Raw genomic sequence first — 27349 nt, forward strand, 5'->3', positions numbered from 1 at the left:
GTTAAAAACTAAACAAAGAATCAAACCTGGCCTTGGAGGTAGAACTACAAACTTCTAACTGGTGCTACTGAATAAAGACATCTTACTAATGAAGAAGTTTCTGGAGCAGCTTTTGAAAAAAAATCATGTGGCTACCTACAGACATTAGAAATAAGCAGCCAGTACCTGCAAAAACTGAAACTGTGCAGCAGTTCATAGACAAGAAACAGGAGCAGTTGTCAGTAACATGAATGACACCTCAAGGTCACTTCAGAGTACTTAAATGCCAAACATCTTCAAAATACTCCTACACACAACCAGAACTTTGTGTGTAGTTTTAACCCTGCTTAGTTTCACAGCAGCTGAGATACTTGAATACCAGAGTAGGTAACCAGATATCTCCAGGAAAAGGGAGCATGGAGCCAGCTCCATTGGCACTAGATGCCATCTTGAAACACATTTTCCAGTCAGTCAAGCATTCCATTAACAAATTCACACCTAAAGTCTTTGGCAAGGCAGGAACACTATACTCTCTTGCCCTGGGTAATTACACAGACTGGAGTGAATTTGACAGCCATTTTGATACCTGGTAGTATGCTTCAATGCACACTAACTGTTTTGTTTTTAAAACTGAGCAAGGCCAGCACATATGTTTGAGAGTGGACATCTGCCTATGCTGGGCACTATTTCATGAAAATCAGGTTTCTGTCACAGATCTAAGGCAAATATTACAATTTACAGGAAAGAAATGAGGACATCAATACATTGTGCGTTACTGGAGACGTACAGCCTTTATAACACGGTGGCTTTCACTATGATCTCTGGGTTTTCTATGTCCTTTTTGCTTTGGACCATTCTCAGTTCCAGCTGGGCTGAGTTTGGTTTGTTTCCTTCTCCAGCTTGTGCTAAAAAGATTATATCAGAATATCATTAAAAACAGCAGTATAAAAAGCAACAAGTTACACTGTTCTGTTACCCCACAATTATTTTTACCCTCCTCCCCTCCCCAATCTCCCTACTAAAGGCTTCCAAGGTGGAAGATCCAGGTCAGCACTGTGATTTCTTATCACCCCTGCTCTGCACCTCTCTCCAGGAAAGAAACACAAGTCTGCTGTTACTAGAAAGTGACACAGACATGCTCTGAGAACCCACAGATCCCATCCATCTGGATCTCCTTAGGAACTGAAAGACATGGGAACTTCAAGGGGAGAGAAGATGAAAAAAAAAAAATCACTCTTCACATGGCCAACAGAGCAAACAGACAGTTTATTATTAGTTGATAAACCCCTCTCAATACTAAACACATGCACTCATAAGGGAAGGTGACCAAGCTACACTTAAAACAGAAACTCTTCTCCATGTCAAACTCAGCATTTTCTCAAGTTCTTCCAGCACTGTTTTGCAAAGCAGTCAAGCCGTCAGCATGACTGTAGTCCCACTACAAGCTGAACAGTGACATCTTCAGTCGGGTGTTGTCAAAAATAGGTTTGGAGGACACAGTAAGGAACATGCGCTGAGAAGACTACCAAGCCCTCATTCTGTAATTTCTCTGGCTGCTTCTGCACTGAGAGCTGTCTTTAGTCAGGAAACCCAGAAAGCTCACTGAATGTTTCTTCTGATGCAAATCCAGACAGAACAAGGGAACAAGGTTTGAATTAATTACCTTTTGCACTCTTAATGGTCCTCTGCAGAACATGTTGCATAGCTGACACAGTCTTTTCACATGCCACCTGCATTAACATAATATATTCAGGTTTTAGTAAAATTTCAGCTGCCTAGTTTAATGTTATTACTTCAAAAACATTGCTATTTGGAGGCAAACATGACCAACAAGATGCAAACAGGATGATAGCTATGTAATGCAGAGTTTGGGAAAAAAAATTTTACTCTTAATTCTCCTGAAACATGTATTAGAAACTACACAACCATATTGAGGACTCTATGTGCTTAAGGGAAAGAAACATGAAAATAGATCTGATAAATGATTTTCAGTGCTTCTTAGAAAGTGAAGGTAAAAAATATAATTACAAACATGCATGCAGTCCCTCTCTCTAGAGAGAAGAACATCTTATTTGACAAGATTACAAAATCCATGTAACTGAAATACAACTGTCCAAGGGTGTACAAGCTAAAATGTTTTGTCAAAAGGGAAATTATGCATTTTTTTCCTCTGAGGTGAGGGGAAAAAAAAAAAGCCAAAACATAAGAGAGTCTTTAAATAATGTCATAGATTAAAAGTAATTTAAAAAAACAACCCAAAACAGTCTAAACTTGCAGAAAGTCGAGTAACTTCTCCCACACCTTCAAATTGTTTGGATGCTTATGTGTCCATGCCAAAAGCATAGCGGCGAACAAGTCTCCTGTTCCAACAAAGACAGCATCCACTTTAGGAGACTCCACTCGAATTCTTTGTGTCATCTTGGAACCATCTGCTTTAGCTACAACATAGATAGACAGTTAGGTAACAGACCCAGCAATTAATACAATAGTATTTACTGTAATTTAGAAGCGATCACCAGATTTGAATTCCTTTGTTGTTTGGAACACAAAGATGCTAAGGAGTATTGTAAACTTTGTACCAGTTCTTCTAAAAGGTGCAACTTTTCAAAACTTTGCCAAGCTGGGATAGCATTTACAACCTATATGCCATACATACTTCACTTAAGAGGAAACAGGTACCTAGCACCTTCACCTTCATGGAGGACTCTGAGCCACCTGTCTTCATTTAGAAGCAGTAGCAGCTTGCTCAGGAAACCACATAAATTCAGAGACTGCTAAATCCTAGATAGGGCATCCCAAACCATAATCTAGAGTATCTCTGGGTTGTATGCAGGCACAAGAGCAGCTGTAGACATCAGCAGAGAATATCTGATCCATGTGCTGTATTGTAATCACCACTACAATGACTAGACTTACCAGACTTATTCCAGACCTGGCATGTACTGAATGCTAAGAGACACCGATTGATTCTTAGTGGAGTTTGTCTTAAATATCAAGACTTCTTTGGTCTCTCAGCAGTCCAGAATGTGATGCCCACAATTAGATCACTTAGATGAACAAGAAAATGAGATCATATACCATCCTGCATAACCATGCCCTTCGTATGTAAAAACATCCCACAACAAACCAAACACACAGTGAATCTTGATGATGGTATAGAAGGGGATACAAAGAAGAAGCAGAAGGACATTTTACAACCTATCAGAGGAGGAATAAACTGCTAAAAGGATAGTGCAACTTTGCACAAAAGCATTCAGAACAGTCAAAGTTCCTCTTTTAACCACTACTTGTCAGGGCCACTACTGGGGGCTTTAACAGCCCTCATCAACCTCATCTAGGACATCCTCCACCCACGCACCCTCTGCCCACTTGCCCAGGAGCTGCACGGAAGATCAGGCCTGGGTGCAAGCGTCATTGCCTGAGCTATGTTGTAGGTGTACCTGCGTACAGCTCTGCTGTCCTGACATACTGACTGGATTTTCCAGATTAATCTTGGACCTGGCATGTCTCACCTTTCTCTGATGATCACTAGACTGTCAGTGGGACCTGTCTGCCATCACCACCTCTGTTCTGCTCACCTTAATCAGATACTGTCAGCCTGTGCCCTGTTGGTGAGGGCAGTGCTCTGCTTGTGCTATGATCATGCGCAGCTCCCAGCTTGTCTTGCCTCACGGAGCAGCCCCATTCTTACTGCTCTCTGATATTACTGTAGGAGAAGAAGTTCACTTAGGGATCTAAGCTCCTTTCATGCACTACAGATGGACTGATGGAACTGCTTCTTCATAAAGTGACTGAAAGCACAGAACAGGTTAAAAGAAATAACAGTTTAATGGAGGAGTTCATGACTTACTTCTTCTGTGGCTTCCCAGAGCAATTAGGTGGTCATTTCCTAGAGCGCCCTGTAGATCTGAGCTTGTGATCACCACAGTCTCTGGTCCCATGGCATGGAGCATATCCATAACCTTTTCATGCGCAAAAAGGCGGGAATCAGTGACTGCAATGTGTGTTGATTAAACCTTGCACCATTCATAGTATTGAGGATTTTTGACAAGCACCCTATTTTGAGAAAAAAGAGTTTCTACTCAAAGAATTCAGTTAGGGGAATTAATTTGAAATAGGGGAATCAAAACATCCATATTTAAATGTACACACTTGTTACAAGCATCTCAGTTTGTATTATCTTTGGACGCTCCTCTGAAAAGAATACCCTGTTTCACCTGTGATCAGAATTTTTGTCTCCATCGTGTTTTCAGAACATATTATCAGAAGAATAAGAGAACAAAAATACAGACACATGCGCCTGAGCTGGCATCTTGAAACACTTGCTAAAAAGCCAGTAACTCCAGGTCATGAAGTCTTATTTAGCTACTACTTTAAGAGTTAGCAAAACCGAAGAGTTAAAGCGCTACATCAGAGACAGAAGTGTGTCTGCCTCAGTCTTCTTTTCTCATTCTGTTTCCAACCCCAAATTACACCTGTAAATTATGTACCTTTGGAGGTGTATTTCCACTCTGTGTGTTCCTCACTTAAACTCGTTAATACTCTACTTCTGACATCACAGTTGGTTGCTACAGAAGTGATTTTGATTTCACAGAAGAATGAATGACTTCAATCATGAGTTTAGCATAAAACAGAGATAAAATATTAAATCCCCCAGAAGAGTTTGACTAAAAATCCTCTCAGGCTAGCTATGACTCATGAGCAGCTGAATTATAAGGATTTATTTCTGCTATTTTTTAATTCTCTGTTGCTTTTCTTACTCGACTAAGCCTCCAGGTTTTTCAGCCATCAGACCTCTTTGCATAGACATTGGTTGGGTTTTAAAGCAGCAGTAAATCCACCAGCATATGCTGACATAATCAACCTGTGAAGTAACGTTAAACTCCATTTCATTTCTCAGTCTCAATCCACCAAGAACCTAATCATGAGTATTTATGGTTGTAGGACTTAGCCTCTTCTACATTAATATTACATCATAGTTAATTTTATGTTAGAAGACTATACTGTCATCACTAGTCCTGCTAAAGAAATTAATGAAAGCATGTCACCATGGAAATCAATGCGAGAATTCCTACCACCTCGAAAGGTGACAAATTCCAGCATGGATTATTACTCAGAAGGATAGACCTATGTAAGAGATGCAGCTGGGGAGACAGATAGATTATAATATAAAATCCTGCAAGCAACTATTTCAGAAATGTTTCCATTCCTAAGTATAATTCCATCTCTTTAGAAGAGATTTTTTAAAAACCCACCACAAATAAGAGCTAGCACATGAACCAGACAGACTGTCAGAAAATGAACATGGAAAATTGTTTAACACATGCAACTCCTGTTTGCAGCTGACATATGCAAACATAAAAATAATGGCTACTCAGCTAACAGTGTTGTTCTTAAGACTGTGGTTCCACTGCTGAGGATGAGAAGAGAAGAACTGAGTTGTAGTTAGTAGCTAGTGACATGAAGCACAGCTCATCAGCCTTGCCTAGCACAGTGGAGTAATGTAAAACTAGGGGCTTGGTGTGGGAATTAAAAGAGCTGAGGTCTTTGGAGCTACTTCCCACCAGGAAGAGATGGCAATCAACCCATGTTGCATCATGTTGCTGGAGGAAAAAAAACAACAAACATTTGGGCTGACAGACCCCAGCTACTCTCCAGGGTGCCACTGCAGCTCCTGTTTGTTTTAAGGTTTTGTATTCCTTTGAAGTTCAAAACCAAACTGGAAGAAATAACATCAGTCCATTATGAAAGCACTTGACTAGTCAACAAAACAAAGCGCTCAGCTCTTTTCAAGACACCAAAAAAAAATTCCTATTTTGTCCTTCATCACCAACCTCTGCAGCTTTTTATTTTCTTCAGTTTGTGTAAAAGGGTACATCCTTACACCTCAGTGCAGTATATTTGCAGACCACCTACCATCAGCTGTCAACACTGTGGATTTGTCTGTTTTTCACCAGGAAGTACCCAAAGGCCTTCACTCCCAGTATGGTTTCTCATCTATGTAATCTATCCTTTTGCAACCCAGGTCTCATCCCCTTTGAGTCAATTCAAGGAAAAGAAACAGAACACCAGCAAACATTGTCAGGACAGTATTTAATCAATCCTCATAAGAGTCTGCTAGTAAGCTCTCTTCCTTGCAGTCTATATGGGAGAAAGAGAAAGGGCTGTCCTAACACCCATCATTGCTGCTGCACGGCTCACACATGAACAGTAGAGGGAGCAACTCATGCAGGTTGCTAATGCCCAGGGTCACCCAGGATTTTCACCCCAACCAGTGCATTTCCACACTGCTGACAGTGTGTGATTAGTTGCCATGTGTGCTGCTGCTACCTTTCTTACGCTGCAGGAAAACACGCTCACAGAGATCTACTCATTACCACTGTAATGCCTTTACCTGTAGTTATTTCAAGAAGTTTCTTCAAACTCAAGAACAGAAAGTGTTTTGCACCTGGAGTGCACAAGCTTTACTGATAAAAGGAGAGGAAGGACAAAGTGACTTCAAGGTTAAAGACAAACGGCAAACTGCAGCAGTGGAGGCAGGAATGCAGAAAAAAATCTTAACACATCCTATCCCTTGTCTACTTACTTCTAAAGCTTCTTTTTCTGTGTGAATCTTCCTGCCCGTGAGTAACCTGAGAATGAAACAGAAATCTTTAAAGAGCTCAAGTTCTCCAGGCAATGACTACTTTTGTTTACTGTTTGAAAGGAGGAAAGCTAGGACTGCACCATACAGGCCTAAACGGTTTGTACCTACGTAGTCTGCTGTACCAGACCGCTGTCTTAAGTTACATGCACAGATACACAGTGCGTCTGAAGCAGACTCCCACCAGTCCTAACCTGCTTCCTGTAGAGATCCCTGTATCATAAAATTCCCTCAGAAGTGTTTTCTCGCCATCTCCCACGTAGCTGCTCCCTCCCCTTAGGGGGACAGCCTGTGATGTATCACAACAGTTAATCTCCTCACTAGAGAGTACATAGCTATGTAGACAGGACAGGCAGGAAGCATTTACATTAACTCCTATGAGATTTTGCCATGGTAGTATTTCTGAATCAAATCTGGGGGATTTGAGTCAAACTATTTCAGTTTTGATATTCTGACACATAATAAAAAAAATTCCTAGGAGTGGGGAAGGAAAGGGAAGAGAGGTGCTTTTTTCAACCTGCCCTAGATACAGACCTCTGGAGATAACACGAAGTAATCATAAAAATGAGAGACCAGAGAAAACAAGATAATTCTGTTCCTCAAATAACTCCCAGATTTTTTTTATTGGTTTAATTATTAAACAGTTGGAGGTTTGCTGAAAAGCACCACTTTATAGTAACAGCTAAAAAACAAAACCCAACACAAACATACGTATGGCACTGTATTGAGACAAATAAAAGAATTGATACCAGTCTCCCCTGCTTTTATCCCCAAGTTTATTTGGCTATCAAAGGAAGTAAGTACTTACTCAGCTTCAAACTGGTTAGGAGTAATTATATCAGCAACAGGTACAACTTTGTCCCGGTAGACTGGGAGGAGATCCTTGGGCACATACTACGGGGGAAGAAACAGCATCACATGTTGTCAGCAGCATCTGAGATGTGGGACTGGAACTCTCCTTCCCTCAACTACCATTCATGCTGTCACTGAGGAACCTGACAGCTCCCATTGTACTGTTACGCAGCATTAACTAATGCAGCAGTGCATCCTCCAGCTGGTGACAGTACAGCCAAAAGCCCTTCCTTCACTGGAGGCGATGAGAAGAACTGCTAAGCAGACAGGCCTAAACTGGCAGCATTAAAAGGAAGTGGTGCCTGGATGAAGAACTTTTGGGTTCCCTCTCATCAAGGTGACACAGCAGCATGAGGAAATACAGTGTCCCAACATAGGGAACCCTTTCTCACGTCCCTACCTTCAAAAGAAACGACTTTGTTGGTGCACCAACAGTACAGAGGTCCTTTGCTGCAGTAGCGTGTGCCCACATTGATTGTTATATGTTGTGGGGCTTACGAACAAGTAACGTCCGTGATATGTGTTACTTTGTCTCCTTCTTTCAGCATAGTATTTCTAGGGTGTGCTGTACATTAATATGCATGAACAGGAATCAGATTTGTAATTTGTTCAGTACAACTTAATCTAGAAACCAGTTCTGATCAGGACAATAAAAATATTTTGCTTGTGTTGCACCCAAGTCTAACAAATCTCTAGCATGCTTCGCTGCCTGCAGAATCAGCTCTTCAAGGAATGAGGGCCAGTGCTCCCCTTTGTGCCCGCCTGTTCCCATCTCTATCCCATCTTCATTAGCTAAACACAGCCCACCAGCAAAGGGAGACTGTTTAAGCAGGTGACATATCCTACGATGTAGCAGGAGCCAACCAGCCTGTATGCTTTTCAGACTCAAAGCTTAAAAGCATCAGCTGTTTTGGCACAAACTGGAGCTCTGCTAGGAGTTTGGGTTAGAAGGGATCACCTCCCATTCCCAAATCCTGCTGTAACTCAGTTTAACAAAATGTTTCATAATAAAGTTCATTGTTTACTAGTAGCTGATATTCTCTGGCAGAACCCCATTTGCTAAATCAGGATTAATATCCCCTTTTGTCCATGATTTATTTCTCTGTTAGGCTCATAAGCTATGCAGGGCAGGGTGCATGTATACATATGTCCATGTATTACTGTCTCCCATTCCAACTGTATCAGCAACAGACAACCCTACCACAGTGCTGACCACTTAAGTGCTACCAGAACACCCATCATACTGATACCGAGCTCACTCATAGCCATGGTGAAGCGATGATGTCACAGGGACTCCGCCTTTAGACAGAAATGCAAGACTAGGTCCTGTCTAAACCAGTGTGTTTTAATTAATGATTTTATTAGTTTTTATGGCAGGAATGAGTTGGTGGGTTGTGTGTTGTATTTTCTCCTCTTCTTCCATCTACCCTGTCTGCCACCCAAAAGATATAGGTAGGTAGGCCCACGGTTATGATCTCTTGCAAGAGCTAAGGCTTTGCAAGGTGACTCTACAGCTGCCTTGTTAGAAAAAGCCAAGGACAATAAATATTGCAATAGACATAAAATGAAAGAACAGAATACAAAAGCAATGGCAAATTTATTACTAAGTGCTATTTCATGTGATGTTTTATGAGCAGGTAAACTGTAAAAAGGTACAAGGACAAAGAGGAATTCATAGTGCATGACTAACTAAGGCAGAAGAAAACATAAAATATCATTATTGCTGTTGTCTTCCCACGTTGCATTTCTACTGAAACTATTTGCTAGCTTTGACCAAAAAGGTATGTCTCTTTGTCAGTATGCAGTCTGGTATTGGCACACAGAACCTTTCTGTCACTGATCACAGCCCAGTGCCTAGCAGCTGTTGGATCTCATATGAAATAAGTCATCTTCATTTAGGTTCAAGTGGTATGTCAGTTCACATGATCACCAACAATGCCAGCCAAGCTACCAGCCAAAACAGAGCTCTTGACAGAAGATGAGGGAACTCCAGTGAGATAAGGAGGAGGAGCAGGGGGATATTTTCCTGCATACACGGCCTGTATTCCACCTGTTTTCTCAGCAGAGAGTTAGAAGTAATCCCAGGGCTATGCAGCCATCATTCTTCCCAGATACAAAACTCATCCAATTACAGGAAATTAAAGTACAAACTTACTTGATGCTGGGATCCAAAGCCACACTTAGGCAAAGTAGCTTAGAACTGGTGTTTAAAAATCAATAAATCTTTATATAGCAAATATTAACTATACAGAGAATTCAAACAGGTAAGTACTAACCATAGAGCCTTCTCCATTCCATTTGTCACCCATCACTGGATCGCATACTGTAACAGAATAAATCTAGCTTTAGAAATGGGGGACACTCATAGAGACCCTGGCGGGAAGGAAAAATTTTAGGTAACAGTAGTGGCTATGTAACATCACTGAGCATCTGATAGCTCATATACTCAGCTCTTGCAGCACACTCAACCAGAGATTCATCACCGGTGGCTGCCAATTCTGAAAGAGTAGGCCATGTGTCTTAAAAAAGCGTCAGTGGGTTGTAGTCACCCTCTCCTAACTGCTTCCATGTTGTTATGTCTGAAGGTGATGAGGAGGTCTGACTTTTGCTACGGAAAATGCAGAGAGCCCTCCCCTTGACTTCCCAAACCAAAACTCTGGAAAAATAGTATGGTGGGGAAAAAACGTGGGAGAAGCTCATAGCTGCCAAGAGAGTCCTATTTTTACTTTAGTGTAAAAAGATACATGCCAAACGTACACAACAAAATACTGTGTGTACACATAAAAAACAATTATGTGTACTATAATGAAACAAGAAGAAAATCCATGCCAAAGCACATAAACTCATACTTGGTGTAATAATATTAACACACATTTGGCACAGGTTCTGAGTCGTCATCAGTATTAACAAAATATTCCAAGTGCCTTCAGTTTCAAAGTTAAGATGGAATCAGCCTAGCCTTGTGCTTTAAAAAGGAACATTGTTCATTGTATTAAAAGAGCTTTTTGGAAGATAAAAAAGAAATACAAATCCAAAGGTATCAAATCAATGTCCAATCAGTATTTAAGGATGTTTCTATGAGTAAAAAGAGCAATTTGGTTTCCATTTTAAAAGTATTTTCCTTACATTATAATCTATTTATTAAATATAAAGGATCTTAGAAGCCTAGCTGTGTTCCTGACATCTGACCACTTCCTTCCTCTTCTATACAGTTACGGTATTTCTTTCTGCTAATAAGCCAAAAGTGTTTTTTTGCTTTCACTTACTAGTACAAGGCTCTGTAGAACGTGACAATGCAACAGCGTTAATAAAGTCTAAAAAGTAACAAAACCCAAATTCATGAAGACACCTCTGCTACATTTTTTATAATGAGAACTGTGCTTTGTTAATTTTAAGTCAGGTATCACACTTGTCAGTATTACACCTTGCAAATCCTGGAAACTATTCTAGATGTTTCCTACCATACAGTTTACTGAACCTGAGGACAACAGACTCAAACCATCATTCACAGCTTTGTATCCCACTAAAACCCCACTGACTTTGTCCTGTCACTCTAAGTATTTTGCTCAATTCAAGCCTACACTGGTTATCTTCAGAAATCTTAAAAGACTCAAGAAAGGCAGGAAGGAAAGAGGAGAATCTTTTCTCACAGGTGTAAGCCTCACAAGACACATTAATGATGGCAGTTGCTAGAGTCTGCTGCTCTTTCAATGTGCCTACATAACCTTAGCAGAGGACACCAGAGTTGAAAAAGCCTTGGAGTTCAAGCTAAATTATGAAGCTTATAAGGCACAGTAAGACACTTCTTCTGGGATGTAACATGAAACCATGGCAGGGGAACACAGGAGAGTCTATCCTGCTTTTGACTGACTCGGAAATCAAGGAGAGGCTTTCAGCTATCAGCACTTAACAGCCTACACCTCTGAACTATGAACAGCAGCAGCCAGCTGGGATTTTACAAGCCTTTCTTGGATACAGACAATCAGTCTTCAAGGCACATTCTCCCTTGGATGCCAAGATGCAAGAAACATACTGAAAGGCATAAAATCAGATGAAAAAACAACTCCCTCAACACTTAAGCAACGCTGAAACAAAACTTCACTGGAGCCTCAGCTGTCCCAAGCCAGATCAGGGTAATGCTGGGTAACCTCAGAACAGCGTTTTCATCCTAAAATGTGAAAATGATCAGCATATACAATGATGATGCAGAAAGGATCATAATACACACTCTTACCATATACAAGGTTAGAATTCTGTTGCTTCAATTCCTGGACAATGTCCACCACCATTGCAAGAAACGATGTGTCTCTTGTATACCCTTTGGGGAAAAAAAGACACTTTTGAAGCCTATTTTCATGAATGCCCCCCTTTTTTTTTTTTTTTTTTTATAAGAATGTTGCATACTACTCATTCTTTGGAACAATGCATTTTTAGAACAAAGGCATTTTAGTATTTCATTTGGGAATGCCAGGTGGAAGACAACTTCAGACAATGCGTGCACAACTACAAATATAACCTTAAAACTCCATGTTATATGGATGTTATATATGAAGGCCTCATATAACTTCAAAGTGCTTGAACATACATATAGAAAGGTCAGGCTGAAGAGAAAAAAACCACTCCTTTTCTTCAAAACAGCAGTCCAAATCAATACTGTTTATCATGTAAGTAAATAAGAAATATTTTAGATTCCATATACTTTTCTCATACTCTGGTTTGAAGCAGGTTTTTTATTATTATTAATATTGGTGCTGATACAGTCCAACACATTAATGCAATGGAGAATTAGTCTTGAATATTTTAGAGCAATGGCCAATACACCTATAAGATCCCTATTTTTAGGCTTAGCAGTGAAATAAGCTCGAGATAAGTTTTATTATATCTCAAGGCCCTAATCAGCATGCTAGACCACCATATTCTTATTTAATCATTAATTTTTTTATTTTATAGATGTTTCTTTATTTATATATTTTATGTATTAACTTTATTTGCAAATTTATTAATTAATAATTTCATTTTCAGTTATTTTAGTTCACTTAATAGCGTTATTTTTATCAAGGTAGCTTCTTCAAACGTTCAGCTTGGAAATGTTGACTCTACTAAAAGATTTAAAATACATTTTAGAGATTTTTTTTTAACTTGCAAAATTGATTAATTCTTAGGTGTTGCAGAGAAATGGAAAAAGCTTCCAAGATTTTTGGCCAAAATACTTTGTCTTATGTCTGTGAAATGCTGATGATCAGTCTAAAAAGCAAAGCAAAGATTTTTGTTTAAAATGACCTTTAATGGTAGACTGGCTGTCAAAAAAAATAGAGAGTACGATTAACATTATTGACAGAGATATTTCAAGAAATTTATACTGAATTGGAGTTCATCTCTTACCTTGATTGCTTCACTGTAAATAAATATATGAAAATCTACAAGTAACTAACAGTTACAAAAGTTAACAAAGTGTTATTTTGTATCATCAGCCTAAAGATAATAATTTCCATCTCAGCCAAGATATCTACAGTCACCAGACATACAATTACAGTCAAATCCCATCTGCTGACAAATTAATTTCTTTTCAGTGTTTGAATAATCATATCCAGGTTGTTGGGGGTACAAAGCACAGTTGTGCACTATAGTGAATGGCTGCTCCTGTTTGAAGAGAAAAATCAGTCTTTTGGCCCTGAATGAAAAAACCTGAATTTTAAGTTCAGCCACAGCACAACTGAACTGAACACTGAGAGTGTTCTTAGATGTTAAGAAATTAGTGCCATTTCTATCCATGCCTTCTTTCTGTCTGTACTGAAAATGGCTACACCGAACGAGATTTTTTAAAAACGAACACACTGATCCATCTACTCATAAATCCTATTTTAAAAGGCATATTAATAAATATTCCTTTTTTCCTCCAAAATGTCTTCTTTGATGAAGATTTCTGCTTTTCCTTCTACCATTTTTAATCTCTTACATCCATTTTGCCAGGGCAAGACCATGATAGGAAAGGAGTTGGGGTCTCTTCCAAGAGATGAAAGTAAAATAAAAAAAGGAACATTTCAGCTAAAAGAATACTCAAACATTATTTACAAATTTTGCATCTAACATCACCTGAAAACACCTACAATACATTGTGTTTTTCCTGAAAATATTCTCTGTGAGAGTTCTTTAAAGGAAAGAAAGGGTGTTTTTCTGTTTCTCAGTGACATAGAATCCATTTATGCTGAAACTAATTTCTTAACCTTAGTTTAGTCTATTTTCTGTTTAGTCTCCTTTACTTTGGAGATATTCCCTGTAAAAGAACTGACAATAACTCTTCGAACATGCCACACCCTTCAAGCCAGAATGACTGCTTTGGGGTTATCATGCATACACTTAAAGTCTTCAGTTTTCCCTGTGTTTAAAGCACTTTCCTGCATGTGGAAGCCATTAAATCAAGTCAAATCTGGCAATATATTTCTTTTTACCTTTAAAAAGTGACTGTTCACTGCTATAAAAAATTGACACTGTAATCTAAATCAGATGCATAGCTCTTACTGTGGTGAAACCTGATCAGTAATATACATTTGAGAAGCAGGAATTGGATGAGAAGCAGTTTTTAATAAACACTGCACACAGAATCTCTCCTTTCTATAAAGCATTCTACAAGAAGTTGTCTTTGCCTATACTTCTAAACACTTTGCACCTAGTGCCAAGCAAAGGAAAACACTGCACAGTTATTATGTCCTACAGAACTGCCACTCAGAGGACCTACATAGTAACAAGAGGAAAAAAATCAAGAGATACGACAGAGTCAAAACCAAAATGCAACCCTGCTTATACTTTGCTCTGTATCCAAAGCACTACCCCTTGAAGATCAAGTAGAAAAAACAGTCAGACAACTGTGTATAAAATCATGTTATAGTACTGCAGAGTGCCAGTACTGCAAGTTTAGGAGAAAGGGTTAAACTCATGTCTTCGTAATAAATTATAAAAATAATACTCTGACATTCCTCATCTTTTTTTCAGTAGAGGCACTCCCAAAACATTAATTAAGTCTGTACGTGACTGGCCTGTACAAATCTGTAAACTATACAAGGGGATCGATCTACCCACCCAATTACAACCTTCAGGCTGGGGAACACTGGCTCTTTCAAACGAAACAGCATGAGCGGTTGAGATAATAATAAACAGATGAACTTGCAGGAGGGATCAAAGGAGGGACCAAATCTAATTGCTCAGTTTGTAATAAGGAGAGATATGGCTTATATATCTCTACTTTTGTTTACATCTCATGGGAACACCAAGGAACAAGCTCTTCTTACCTGTGAGTACATAATCGTACTGGTTGACCTTGTTCAGCTTAAGTCCTTCGTACAGTTCATGAAGTTCATCTGAATTTAACACCTGACCCTTCCAGTGGGCATAACCTGCAAAATAAAAGCCAGATACAGCTAGATTTTCCATTTAGGATGACCTAGATTATACACTTGGACAGACTGTATCGGCTATCAGCACCAGAAAGCATTTCCACCTCCCCCTCTGTAAAACACCATTGCCAAATGAAAGCTGCTGTCAGCAGAACAGTTATGTGCTCTACTTCCTAGCACCTGTGTTTCCCAAAGGAACTAGAGTGACTACACTGGTGTTTGAGCCTGTTCCTTTATCAGCAAATTGAGCAGACTACACACAGGCTCTTGCAAGTTTTCCCATGGAGCCTATACAACTATCCCTTTCCTGTGTGGAGGGAGACAAAGGTATGTTTTAGACTTCATCAGAGGAGGGTGTTAGTATAATCCATTTTTGTAATTTTATACTATAAAAAAAAGAAAAAGGTTGACAGGTAGATGACAAGCTTAAACAGGCTTTTAGATCTGTCTGGACCCAGGCATGCAGCACTGCTGCATCCATCAGATACGGCGTTCACTGGGACCTGCATGTAACAAATAGAGTGATCACAGCAGAACACTGTCATGGATGCTGTAAATTTACAATATCATCTGACAGATTTTCTTCACAAAAATAGCACAATTTTAATGCTGAGGTTCCTGGAGAAGGCAAATGAGTATCGGAAAGACAATATAAACAGACAAATAATATCCACACACTCTTATACCTGAATGATCTCTAACAATCACAAGCCAATATTCTCAGTTGAGAAGCAGAGCGAAAGTGAAGTTACTTGGGAGAAGCTCAATTGATTTCAGCAAACAATGGGCCAAGCTCCATAGCAGCCAACTTAAGAGGAGGGGGTGAAGTAAAAAAGTCTTCCTTGACAGACTCTAAACATTGGTTGAAAAATGTAAATTCATCTTGCACCTTTTCATCAAAGTGCCCATATAGATGGCAGCCATCACTCCCTTGTATATAAGAATGGGGCTTCCTCCAAGTTATTAGATGAAGCACCCACAATTTAACCCTCCACCTCCACAAATTCAGATTTTGTTAAAAAACTTATCTTTTTATTAACTGGAATTGGGAAAAGTGAAATGTTAAATGAGGTATCTTCTTCCACACCACCCCTGGGTGAAGACAATGGTATTTTCGTTTTTTGTTTTAATTTCTGCTCTTGGAGTTAGAAAATTCTGTGATAAAAACTGTTGGCTTTGATTATCACTCTAAACTGTGTTATTAGAGTAACTGCCAAAAGGTGCCTAGAGCCTAGGATAAGCACATTTTTCAGTTTTCCTTCTTATGAATGCAAATACACCCACAACAGGGTGAGCAGATGGATCATTTTGTTCTCCTCAGCTCAAGAAGGCCCAGCCTCTAAAACACGACTCGCTGCCAGCTGGCTGGGAGACTGACTCACATCAGCCACTACAATTCCCTCCCTAGCAAATGCCTTTTAAAAAGTCCTTGTGAAGAAGCCGACAAAGTGAGGGATTCCCGTATGTTAGGGCTGCAGTTCCACTCCAGAATATAGTGATATTCAGAACGGCAACACCTAACACTCAGGCATGAGTCTAGCCCCAAGTATATGAGGAACCCTTGGCTACAACTGATTCAAATATTGGGCTTATTTAACACATATGCAGCTGTTTCTGTCACATCTGCAGCTTCAGAGAAAAATATCTGCCCTCTCTCCTCTTCCACAAATCTCTGCTTCTACTAGCACTGCAAAGCCAGTCTGTTCAGGGACACACCACAGTCCTTTTTATTTCATTGTGCCTGTCAATGAAATCAAGTACAGTTTTCACCCAGAATCAAGATCAGACCGCAAAAGAGCATTCATCTTACACATGGTCATAAAAATAACTACAACAGATTGTCCAGACTATCTAGATACTCTTGGGAGCCGTTCCTACAGAGGGACCCTGCACAGTCACTATTTAACTGAAAGTTTATCTTCCCATGCCAAGCTGTCTTTAGCAGTCAGTGCAGAGGGTCCGTGTGCCACGGCTCCTCCACCAAGGGAGGGAAACAAACACAGAAACAAAATGTTAGGTAGCAGCCCAGCTACAATCTGCTACAATCTCCGGAATTGTTACATTACCCACACAGGGCAGGGACATTGTCCGAACTCTATAGCAATGACTTCCAAGGGTATTTAGAGGATCCTTCTTACCACCTGGTAACACGTGTAATACAACCCAAAGTCTAATCACATGATAACTGGAGGGGAAAAAAAGAGACCTAGGGAAGCCCCAGCTACTCAGACAGCAGAAAAAGGGCAATGCCTTAATTGGACCTGCAGAGAACTGTAATTTCACTAGGAGTTTAATATTAGAGTAAGAAAAAAACAAATAAAATCAAAACCGGCAACAAGATGGAAAACACCCTAAGCCCTTTCCCCAAGGTAACTTCATGTAACGTGATGAACAAGGGGCAAATCCCATGACCCTGCATTTATCCTGCTCTCCTGGTGGAATATACAACCAAAAAGCAGCTTCTGCAGAGGAACAGAAGAAAAAGCCTCATGTTCAGAAAGGGTTTCACTAACTGAAGGATGGATACCCTGTGGTCCCTCTCCTGAGCTAGAGGGACCATCTTGAAAGGGGAAAGGCATGGGGGGTGAGGTCCAGCAAAAATCCAGATAGATACTGTGTGGTCAAAAAAACACTGCATAGCCCTGAACCCAAAGCTAGTTAGCAGGGAATGCCAACAGCAAGATTAAACATGTGAGGTCCAGTTGGCTTTAGGGAAAAGCATGAGAGCAATTAGAGTTAAGGATGATAACGAGAAATTGCCATCTTCCTCGGCTAGACGTGAGAAGTCAGTTGGCAACAAGCACATTTGAAGGCCCAGAGTTGCCTTGCAAGACCCAAAAGAAAGTCAGCTTCCTAGAAATGTTATTCCTATGCCTATACCACTAAATATGAATAGCTGAAAATCAGCAAGAGAAAACTTAAAATCTTCCATTTAACTGGCCGCTTACTGTAACTCCTACTCTGCCATAATATTTTCACTGTGGCAGTCAACAATATAGAAGTTCAAAGTCTCACAGTACCTAGCTATTGGCACACATTATACAAGAACCACAGCCAAGAAAACTAAAGAATGAGTTTCAAGTTCATATTTGGCAAAAGAACTGCATCCCATTTGGAGACTACTGAGCTGGCTAGGCATAGCAGCTGGATCAAATTATTACTCTTTTATCTTGGATATCAAGGTGAGATCTTGGCTTGTATCTTCCATAGAGGAAGAAAGCTGAGTCTTCCTTGTTTTGGTTACAAAACCGCCAATGCTGGACTGAGAGAGCAGAGAGAACACTGCAAATCATGATACAGCTCTCCAAAACCACACTTGGCTCAGACTGACAGCATTAGTCTCCCAGATTAGTAGTAATTTTAAACACATACTTGAACATTAACATTTAAACATCTTTATACCCCTTCTGCATATCTGTGCTATGGCCTTTTATTGCAATTAAATTTTATATATTTGCTTTAAAGAATATAAAGGAATGAAAAACAGGTAAGGTATGATGCCTCTTGTCACTTATCCCTCTAAAGTGATAAACGTATTCATTAGTCTCCAAGGAAATGTCTTGGTTCATCTGTATGAAAAAAGAAAAAAAACCAAAACCATAAGCAAGAGAGGCAGCTAATACTGCACACAAGATGAATTTACATACTTTTCTTTCCTGCCTTCCTCCACTTGTACATTTTTTTCTCCTTTGGAATGTATTTATAAGCCTCTTAATTACTTCAAAAAACAAGGAAAAAAGAAAAGATAGAAAATCCCAGGCACACCAGAAGAAAAAACACACACAGACACAAAAACTCACTACAAACCCAAAAACCAAACATTTAAGTACAGCAAGGCACGTAGGATTTCTTTGTTTTCCAAGCCAGAACATTCTGTTCTGAGGTTTGAGTTTCTCCTGTGGTGTTTCCTGCAGAACTATTTAAAGTTGCTTCAGTAACTAAGTATTTTACATGGGAAAAAGGAAGAAAGATCTAGTGATGAAGGCACATGATGAGCAGGTAATCTGGTCCGAGCTGTGTCACAAAATTCACATGCAAACTCATTGTGGTTTAGGCTCAGCCGACAACTAAGCACCATGCGGCTGCTTGCTTACTCCTCCCCACTGTGGTGGGATGGGGAGGTTAATAGGAAGAAAAAAAAGGGTAAAACCCCAGTGGCTGAGACAAGGACAGGGAGAGATTACTCACCAGTTATGGTCACGGGCAAAACAGACTCGACTTGGGGAAAATATCAGTTCAATTTATTACCAGTCAAATCAGAGTAGGATAATGAGAAATAAAAACTAAAACTTAAAAACACACCTCCCCCCCACCCCTCCCTTCTTCCCCAGCTCAATTTCACTTCCAATTTGTTCTACCTCCTCCCCACCAGCAGTGCAGGGGGCAAGGAATGGGGGTCGCAGTCAGTCCATCACACGTTGTCTCTGCTGCTCCTTCCTCCTCAGGGGAGGACTCCTCACACTCTTCCCCTCTCCAGCATGGGGTCCCTCCCACAGGAGACAGTGCTCCACAAATTTCTCCAGCGTGAGTCCTTCCCATGGGCTGCAGTTCTTCACAGGCTGCTCCAGCGTGGGTCCCCCAGGGAATCACAAGTGCTGAACCCTGCCCCAGCCTGGGCTCCTCTCTCCATTGGTCACTGGTCCTGCCAGGAGTCTGCTCCAGCACGGGCTTCCCATGGGGTCACAGCCTCCTTTGGGCACCACCTGCTCTGGTGTATCTCTGCTCCCCCGTTACCCTCCACGGCTGCAGGGGCACAGCTGCCTCACCATGGGCTGCACCACGGGCTGCAGGGGAACCTCTGCTCCGGCACCTGGAGCACCTCCTGCCCTCCTTCTGCACTGGCCTGGGCGTTGGCAGAGTTGTTTCTCTCACGTCACACTCCTCTCTCTCCACTTCAGCTTTTCAGCACGTTTTTTTCTGCCTCCTTAAATATGTTATCACAGAGGCGCTACCACCATTGCCTGGGCCAGAGGCAGGTCCAACTTGGAGCCAGGGAAGCTTCTAGGGGCTTCTCACAGGAGCCATCCCTGGAGCCCCCTCTCCCCGCTACACAAAACCCCACCACACAAACCTGTTACAAAACCTGGTCTAAACATGACCCAATCTTCAGCTACCAGGAGGCCTTCAGCAAAACCAGAAATGCAGTACCAAACTCTCCACTGGATTTTTCACAGCTTGTCAGTGTGGGAGTAAAACACTACCAGTGTTAGGCACAAGTGGAGATCTTTTCCTTTTGTCCCGCACTGCCCAGGTGTGAATGACTGCGTATTGGTGGCAGACTGTGAAGAATCACATCAACGAGACATAATTTCTCATGTATTAGACCTACCAGCCAACCCAACCCACCCACTAAGTGGAAGTCAAAAGTGCTTTGCTTAAAAATAAAAAGAGAAAAAAAGAAAAGGAAAGGAACAAAAAAGAAACAGGCTATTTATTCTGGAGCAGTTTCAAAGGCAGGATTTGGATTTCAAAGTAAGCACATTACAAGCTTACCATCAACCTAACAATTAAAAACAAAGATGAAAATAACTGAAGAATTAAAAATGCACCCAAAAAAATCACCAATACAATAATAATAAAAAAAAATCATTTCATTTTTGCACATCAGACAATGAGATGCCTTCTCAAACAACACAATAAAGTAGAATAAAAAGCACAGAATCTTTGTAGGTTGCATGACAGCTTCTTTTATTCGCATATGAAGCATGATGCCATTCAAGGGTGAGTCACTCTATTCATAAAAGTTTCTCACCAAGCAACACGACAAACTGTTCTCCCAGGGGAACTGATTTAAAGCACACTTTCTGAATTTTGGGTTTATCAGAGACTAAGAAAGCTGAATTTTCTGAGCAGGGGTCACCAGAAATAGGCCTGTGGTATCTTACTAATTTAAAAACAGGGCAAAAAAAGCACAATAATGATTCACCAAAGAAAGCCTGTTAGTCATAAATTCTCTCTGCATTTTATATTTTGCTGACAAGACCAGGTTTAGAGACAGGGATGGAGAAAGAAAGAACGCCATGTCTGAAACTTCACACACTTTGCTACCTGTGCCCCCTCTGGTATATCACATTCTTTTAGAAACTGGAGTTCACAGATTTTGAAGCAAAAATTTGCCCTTCAGCTTTAATGATGACGACAGAAAGTGTTTTAATAAGATCTTCTTCTCGTAGGAAAATCAAGTTATCTTTGCTGGTTCATACAACACATGATTCCTGTGTATTGTGGCACTGCTCCAGACACAAGCCACAGCCCAGCACGGCAGTTTCTGTTCATTAATCCCTGCAGTGGCACAGACCACAAATACATTGATTTGCAGGTACTAGCACGAGTTTACGTGCAGCCATGTGTAAATGTTCAAGATTGGAAAAGTCTTCATATGAGGACACCACATGTTCCTACATGCCTCTCTCAAAGAGGAGGTGCAAAGCCACTGGACTTAGAATCTACCTTCAAATTAAGAAAGGGTAAAAAAGGATTTCATGGAAAAACCGCAGTGTTAGAAAAATAGACTTGCCATAAAAGGGAATATGTACCCTTCCTTTCTCTTCCATTCCTTCCTCTTTCAGCCAAATTACCAATACTGCTAAATACAATCTCCTCTTACTCACGCTTGGCAAGTGCCAAACACCATACTGTGATTTTTTTCTGAAGCTCTGCTTCTCAAAGTTATGAGGTTGTGCAGCAATCTTTGAGATTTTTTAAACACATTTACTAAGACAATCAAGATGACAGGAAAAAAAAGTAACAATGTAACTCCTAAACACCAGGAGACAAAACAAAAATTCCAAATATTTTAAAGACTTGTCATCTTTGAGACATTTTTGGTTTTGGGATGTTCAGTTAGGCTTTCTTGAGGGGGTGGGGAATCACTAATTTATTTTTCCTTCTACCATCTTCATTGTCTGACAAAACTTGAATGAAGCATTGGTAACCTTTCTCCAGCTGTGATGCTATTAAAAAAAAAAATAAAAATCTTCCTTGTCTTCCATTTTAAGAACCTGATCATCCTATTGGTAATGTAATTTTCCTACCTTCCGACACGTTCGGTTTATGGTCCAATAAAACCTCTATTAAGCTCTTCTAACACCCTATAAAGCTGATTTAATCTTGAAACCGAAAAGTAACAAATGACAGGTGCTCAACCATTTTGAGCGCTGAGTTATTTCACATGAAAAAAATGGCTTCATTTCTGGAAGATTACAACAGTTTTACCCAGCTATCAAAAACTAAACAACAAAAAATCCCAAACTCCTAAACTAAATACATTAAAGAAACGTAAGTCACATCTAAATATCTCTTAAAAACATGAGAGAACCTTTGTACTGTGCCAAAGGGTACAAGCAAAATAATCAGCTTTTCGCCTGAGCCAGGAAAGACACCCACCCCTTGTTTAATTATTACCTCTTTCATGCCTTTCTGCTGGCTTTCTAGCTACCTTTGAAACATTCATTTCTTCTTCTCAGGGTGACACTAAATTCCTTTCATGATAGGAACACGTTGTAACCTTTTGAAAGCTGCATGGAGCTCAACATAGTAAGAGAGGAGAGACGCTTCCTGGTCTGCTCTCTGTTCCAAACATTTAGTAGTTTATTAATAGAGCTATACCTGAGAGATACTAGCAAAGTGTCTCAACTTTTGTCTTTTTCTTTTCTTTGTCAGAAACAATTTTTGCTCTTTTCCAAGATGTTTAAGTTGTAATTTGTTCCTGGATAATTTTTAAGACACCCTATGAATTTCTTTATCTAGAGTAGATCTCCCTTCAAACAACCTGCCACTACCATGATAGTAGATATGTCTCTATTGGTCCAAAAATAGCAAGCCACTTGGAGCTGCTTGATGGGTGAAAGGTATTCCTAGAATAAACAAATTTCACCTTTCTTTTGAAAAATAAAGTCTTCTAGCACTGTGAGTGTTAGGAAGTCTGAAAGTACTATGTGAGTGCACCATTTTCAGGCTTAGAATCCAAGTAAAAATATACCCAAATGTATTAACACCCCATCCCTTCCTCCCTCCAGAATGTAATTTTAGGATACTTGCTAGCCATCTGAGTGGGCACATAAAGAGAGGAAACATTGCATCTAGCTCAGTATTCTTTTGATGTTTGGGTTGGTAATACGAATATGAGTGTCATAGGGTCATAATGCACAGAAAACAGTACTGACAATTCCCCTGTTCACAGGCCTGCCTGCATAATGGCCCTATTTGTGTTATTTCACTGTCTGAGTTAACTACATTACTGCCTAACAAAAGAAACTCACACTCTGAAGTAGCAGAACAGAACATTACCACATCATATCATGCCCTAATCCCAAATCCAGACATCTGTAAAACTTGAATCAAAACACGAAAACTACATTTCTGTCCTATATGCTGAAAATGTGAGTAGAAACATAAGACCAATCTCCTTTCCACTATCATGTGATGAAGTGAGCCACAAGTTCAGTAGAGCTGAGTGACTGTGGAGTGGTATCTGAAAATTTTACCTGTGTGGTTTGAAAACTGGACAGAGTTCACCGTGTCAACTTCAAATCCCAGAACCTGTAACAGAACACAGGAATATTTTTTACTAACACAGCTTTGTTAATATGTTACCAGTATCACAAAACACAAGACAGGATTCTTGTTTCCCAGTGCATATTCTAAAAAGTTGAGCGCTTGTTTGAAGTGAAAGCTGAGTCAACATACATGCAACATAAACAAACAACACGGTACTTTACTACAGCAGCGGACGTGGAACAAAAGTGACACTGGCAAGAGCACCAGAAAAACAGAGCTCTGGATCCCCAGGCTAGAGTTCATCTGGGGATAAGGATGGAGCGGCTCATCCAGCAGCAATCACTGAAGCTCTGAAGAAAGCCTTGGCTAGTCTTTCTTGGCAAGAAAAGCAGTCTGAATTTCAAGGTACTAAATGAATGCAAAATATGGAGGGAGGATGCTGCTAGTACTCCAGAAAGCCAATCTTTCTAAGAGGAGGACAGAAGAACTTTAAAAGCGATCAACATTATGAGCCGTATTTGGATGTCACAAGCAGTTTCTTTACAACTAAAAGAGAACAGAGAACTAATTTGGGGCATGATCAGGCAATCAAAGGCAGAGGGCTCTTAAAAACACAAATTAAAAAAAAAGCCTAAAAGCATGCTCAAAAAGACACCTGCTACCTTGCATTACCAGCAATCCAAATACTGAAATACCCCAGAATTTGCTAGTGCAATCAACAAACACATTCTTGTTGCCCAAAAAGAGATAAATATTATGAAAATAAGAGCATCAAATCAGGAGAAAACTAATGAGGATTTTTAACCTGACAATACCTGCTTAAAATGGCTTGAACACCAAGGCCTGTCTTATTTAGCCATTTTTATCTGCCATGAAAGAAATTCTAATGCAACAGTGACATAACAGTCTGACATTTAATATTTGTTTCCACATTCTACTTGCTCTGAGCAAGAATTCTCCTCAAAAGATGAGCTGCTATATACAGCTCAGTGAGTCATACCGGGAGATAATAGTAATGATGCATCCCCGTTTATGATCTACTTTCAGACAACTTGCTGGGGAGGTAGGAGTGAACAAAAGATGTTTTTGCCAGTCATGTTTTTCACTGAGATGCATGCCTCCCCCTTTTTATCACAAAGGCAACTCCTTCACATACATTAAAAATCTCTGGGTATATGGGGCCAGACATTAGGTTTTCCCTGTGTATGTGCGTTCTGTCGCACATGAAAGCTGTTAAGTGATAAGCCCCTTATTTCAAACCCTGGGCCACTACAAGATGGAGGTATGTGCTGAAACGGGTAGTTCCTTCTGCTTGCAGGTGCTGCATTTCTGTCATTTCACAGGTCAGAGTTCACAGAGGTCTTCACAGAACAAGTCTCTTCTTTCAATGTACAATAGGTTTCTGTTCATTCCGAACCAACAAGTAAAGTAATCTTATGTTAATGATTGCAGAGAGGCTGGTGGGTTGTCTCAGCATGATCAAGTTAAAATTAACCTCAGCTTCTACTCTCACCCAGTTTCTTTCTTCTTGGTGGACTTTATTTTAAAGACCCAGGGGTGAAAGGGGTGAGAACATGGCAATACTGTTATGACCTCAACCTTGATGTCTGCACACGCTCTTCAAAGAAATAAATGAGCATACTGCTTCTAATGAGACTGTAATCCTATATTAAATTCCCCTTCTTGCAATGAGTAGACCTACGAAGTTCTAATTTCCTTCAAACATCTTGGCCACAATGTGAATTAATCAATTTCTGTGCAATATTTAGATCACATCTCTCCAACTATTAAAGATGTGACACTACAGAACACACTTCCTATGATTTACTAGCTAATCAGGTTTTTATACCTAGTGCTTTAGGGAAGAAGAGCATCCACAACTGCTTGCAGGGGGGACTGTTTTATAATAAACACTGTTTCAGCTAACAGGTCACCAGAAAGAGTAGTCCCTCTTTATTGTCTCCACCAGCATTAGCTACCATTTGATTTCCCAATAAACTTTTCTGTAAGGTTAGGGATTTTTGGTTTGTTTTGGCCAGTTCATCGGCTCCAGTCAGCAGAGGGGAAAATACAAGGGAGGCCACCACTAACCTGACACCTAGCTGCCTCCAAGAGGAGGCAAAGCAAAGGAGCTTTCTCATCAGTGCAAAACAGGCTAAAAAGCCTGTAAAGGTCTCCCTAACAATTACTTAAGGGTGATAGTCTACTCTGTCACAGTTTCTAATTTGCTGTAAAATCGTGTTTTGAATAAACGTACATGACTGTAATCTAACACACCTAATTATGCAATTCTCTAGTTCTTATTCAACCCTCAAAATAAGCCACAGTTACTCTACTTCAAGGAATTTCCTTTTACGAAGATTCTTATCAAAAGAGAGACCAATTAAAAGACATAAAATGTCACTTAAAAATCAAAACACAAACCCCCTAATTAATACTACCTTTGAAATGACAGCAACAGATGTTGAGGTCCAGGCTTAGTATAAAGTATTAAAATAATGAAGTGGAATGTTGGAGTCATGTTAAAGCAGTAAATGTTTGCTACCAAGGCAAACTGAATTGAAAAGTCTCATGGAATTTAGTCATCAGAAGACCTGAACATAGGGTATGTTGATGCGCTCAAACCAGCTTTTGACAGCAATCATCTCTTCTATGGCTACAGAGAAAGCTGTTTTGGTTCGTGTAGTTCATTTTAACAAGCTGATCATTTAAAGTGGGCAAGGAAATGTTATCTTCCTCCTTCAACCAACAATTAAAAAGCAGCACTAGTAACTATCATCCCTACATATCTAAAGGATCACACATATCAGAAACAGTTTCTGATCTACTCAATGACTAATAGTTTCCCTGCTTACAAAGGGAGCTGTATTCAAAAGATGTCTGTTAAATCTCCTTAATATATACTCGCACTTTTTAATTTCTTGGACAGAGCTAACTAAAAGCACTGATTCTGAGGTTTTTTAATTTAATTAAAAATTTCTACCCAAAACAGAGCTTAAATAAATCTTAAGTGAAAGTTAACTACCTAATTAGAAATACATGATTTTCATATGTACAGACCTAGAAAACTGAGATTCGAGCAAAAGTATTGAATCAGATAAATCAAAGAAAAAAAAATATATCTCTCGTATTTGCACACAAAAGTACCAAATACCACCTGAAATTACACATTTAGTTGGATATCAACAATTTTTCCAATGTCATAAACTAGTAAGAACCAACCTTTCCTTCAGAAAATTACTAGAAAGTACAAGGTCAAAAGAGGACGAAAATTGTTTATATGAAAGTTTCTTGCTTGTTGATATGAAACATTAAGTTAGTTATTTTAATTCATGGGTTTAAAATCAGTCCACTTTAGTGACTGACTTTTTTTCTACATACAGAAACAAGCCTCTCCATGTTTCTAAAGTAAGTACACATATACTATACATATGCCAGTTAAATTGTCCCCTCAACACCTTTCCTTATTTTGTGATCAGTCAAAATGCTGCAACTCAGCAAAGACCGCAAATGAAACAGTAAATAAATATAATGTTATAGTAGGTTTGCAGCATTCAGTCAACAGAGAGTGAATTCAAGCTGGTAATGGTTTATCATGGTCCACTGAAATCCACAGCTGTCTCTACACTTTGCTTAAAAAATACAGCAGAAGCCACAAGTAGCACTTTGCCAGGTCCAGCGGTGTGACAAATGCCTTTATTGAGACACTGACAGTTTCATCTTATAGTCCCTGAGGCACCACTTTCCCTTTGCTTCCTGAATTTTTTTGTATATCTGTCTGCTATATTTGCAAAATGACCCAGCTTTGGGTGTTGAAACGATAATTTTCTGTGTGCATACACACATTATGTTTTCCTTGCAGCTCTGTGTAAATAAACTAACTGAAAGAACTCTCTCCACTTGGATTTTGCCTATGTCAGAACTAACGCCTTCATATAATATTTTGTTAGTGTGAGGACTGAGCTTACTAAAAAATGCACAATAA

At 39.8% G+C, this 27349-nt stretch overlaps 1 protein-coding gene across 1 annotated transcript; it reads right to left on the reverse strand.

The window, feature by feature from the left end:
• Positions 1-755: 755 nt before the first annotated feature.
• PDXK (pyridoxal (pyridoxine, vitamin B6) kinase) lies at positions 756-23406 on the reverse strand (the record flags this gene model as incomplete). Its single annotated transcript, XM_010075298.1, has 10 exons — positions 756-884; positions 1643-1709; positions 2281-2417; positions 3830-3941; positions 6566-6611; positions 7431-7516; positions 9751-9797; positions 11709-11792; positions 14761-14865; positions 23352-23406. Coding segments are annotated over 10 exons (852 nt in total), but the record flags the coding sequence as incomplete, so codon positions are not given.
• Positions 23407-27349: the final 3943 nt, after the last annotated feature.

Source organism: Pterocles gutturalis, unplaced genomic scaffold, assembly GCF_000699245.1.
Source record: "Pterocles gutturalis isolate BGI_N339 unplaced genomic scaffold, ASM69924v1 scaffold17212, whole genome shotgun sequence".
In the NCBI taxonomy this organism is placed as follows: Eukaryota; Metazoa; Chordata; class Aves; order Pterocliformes; family Pteroclidae; genus Pterocles; species Pterocles gutturalis.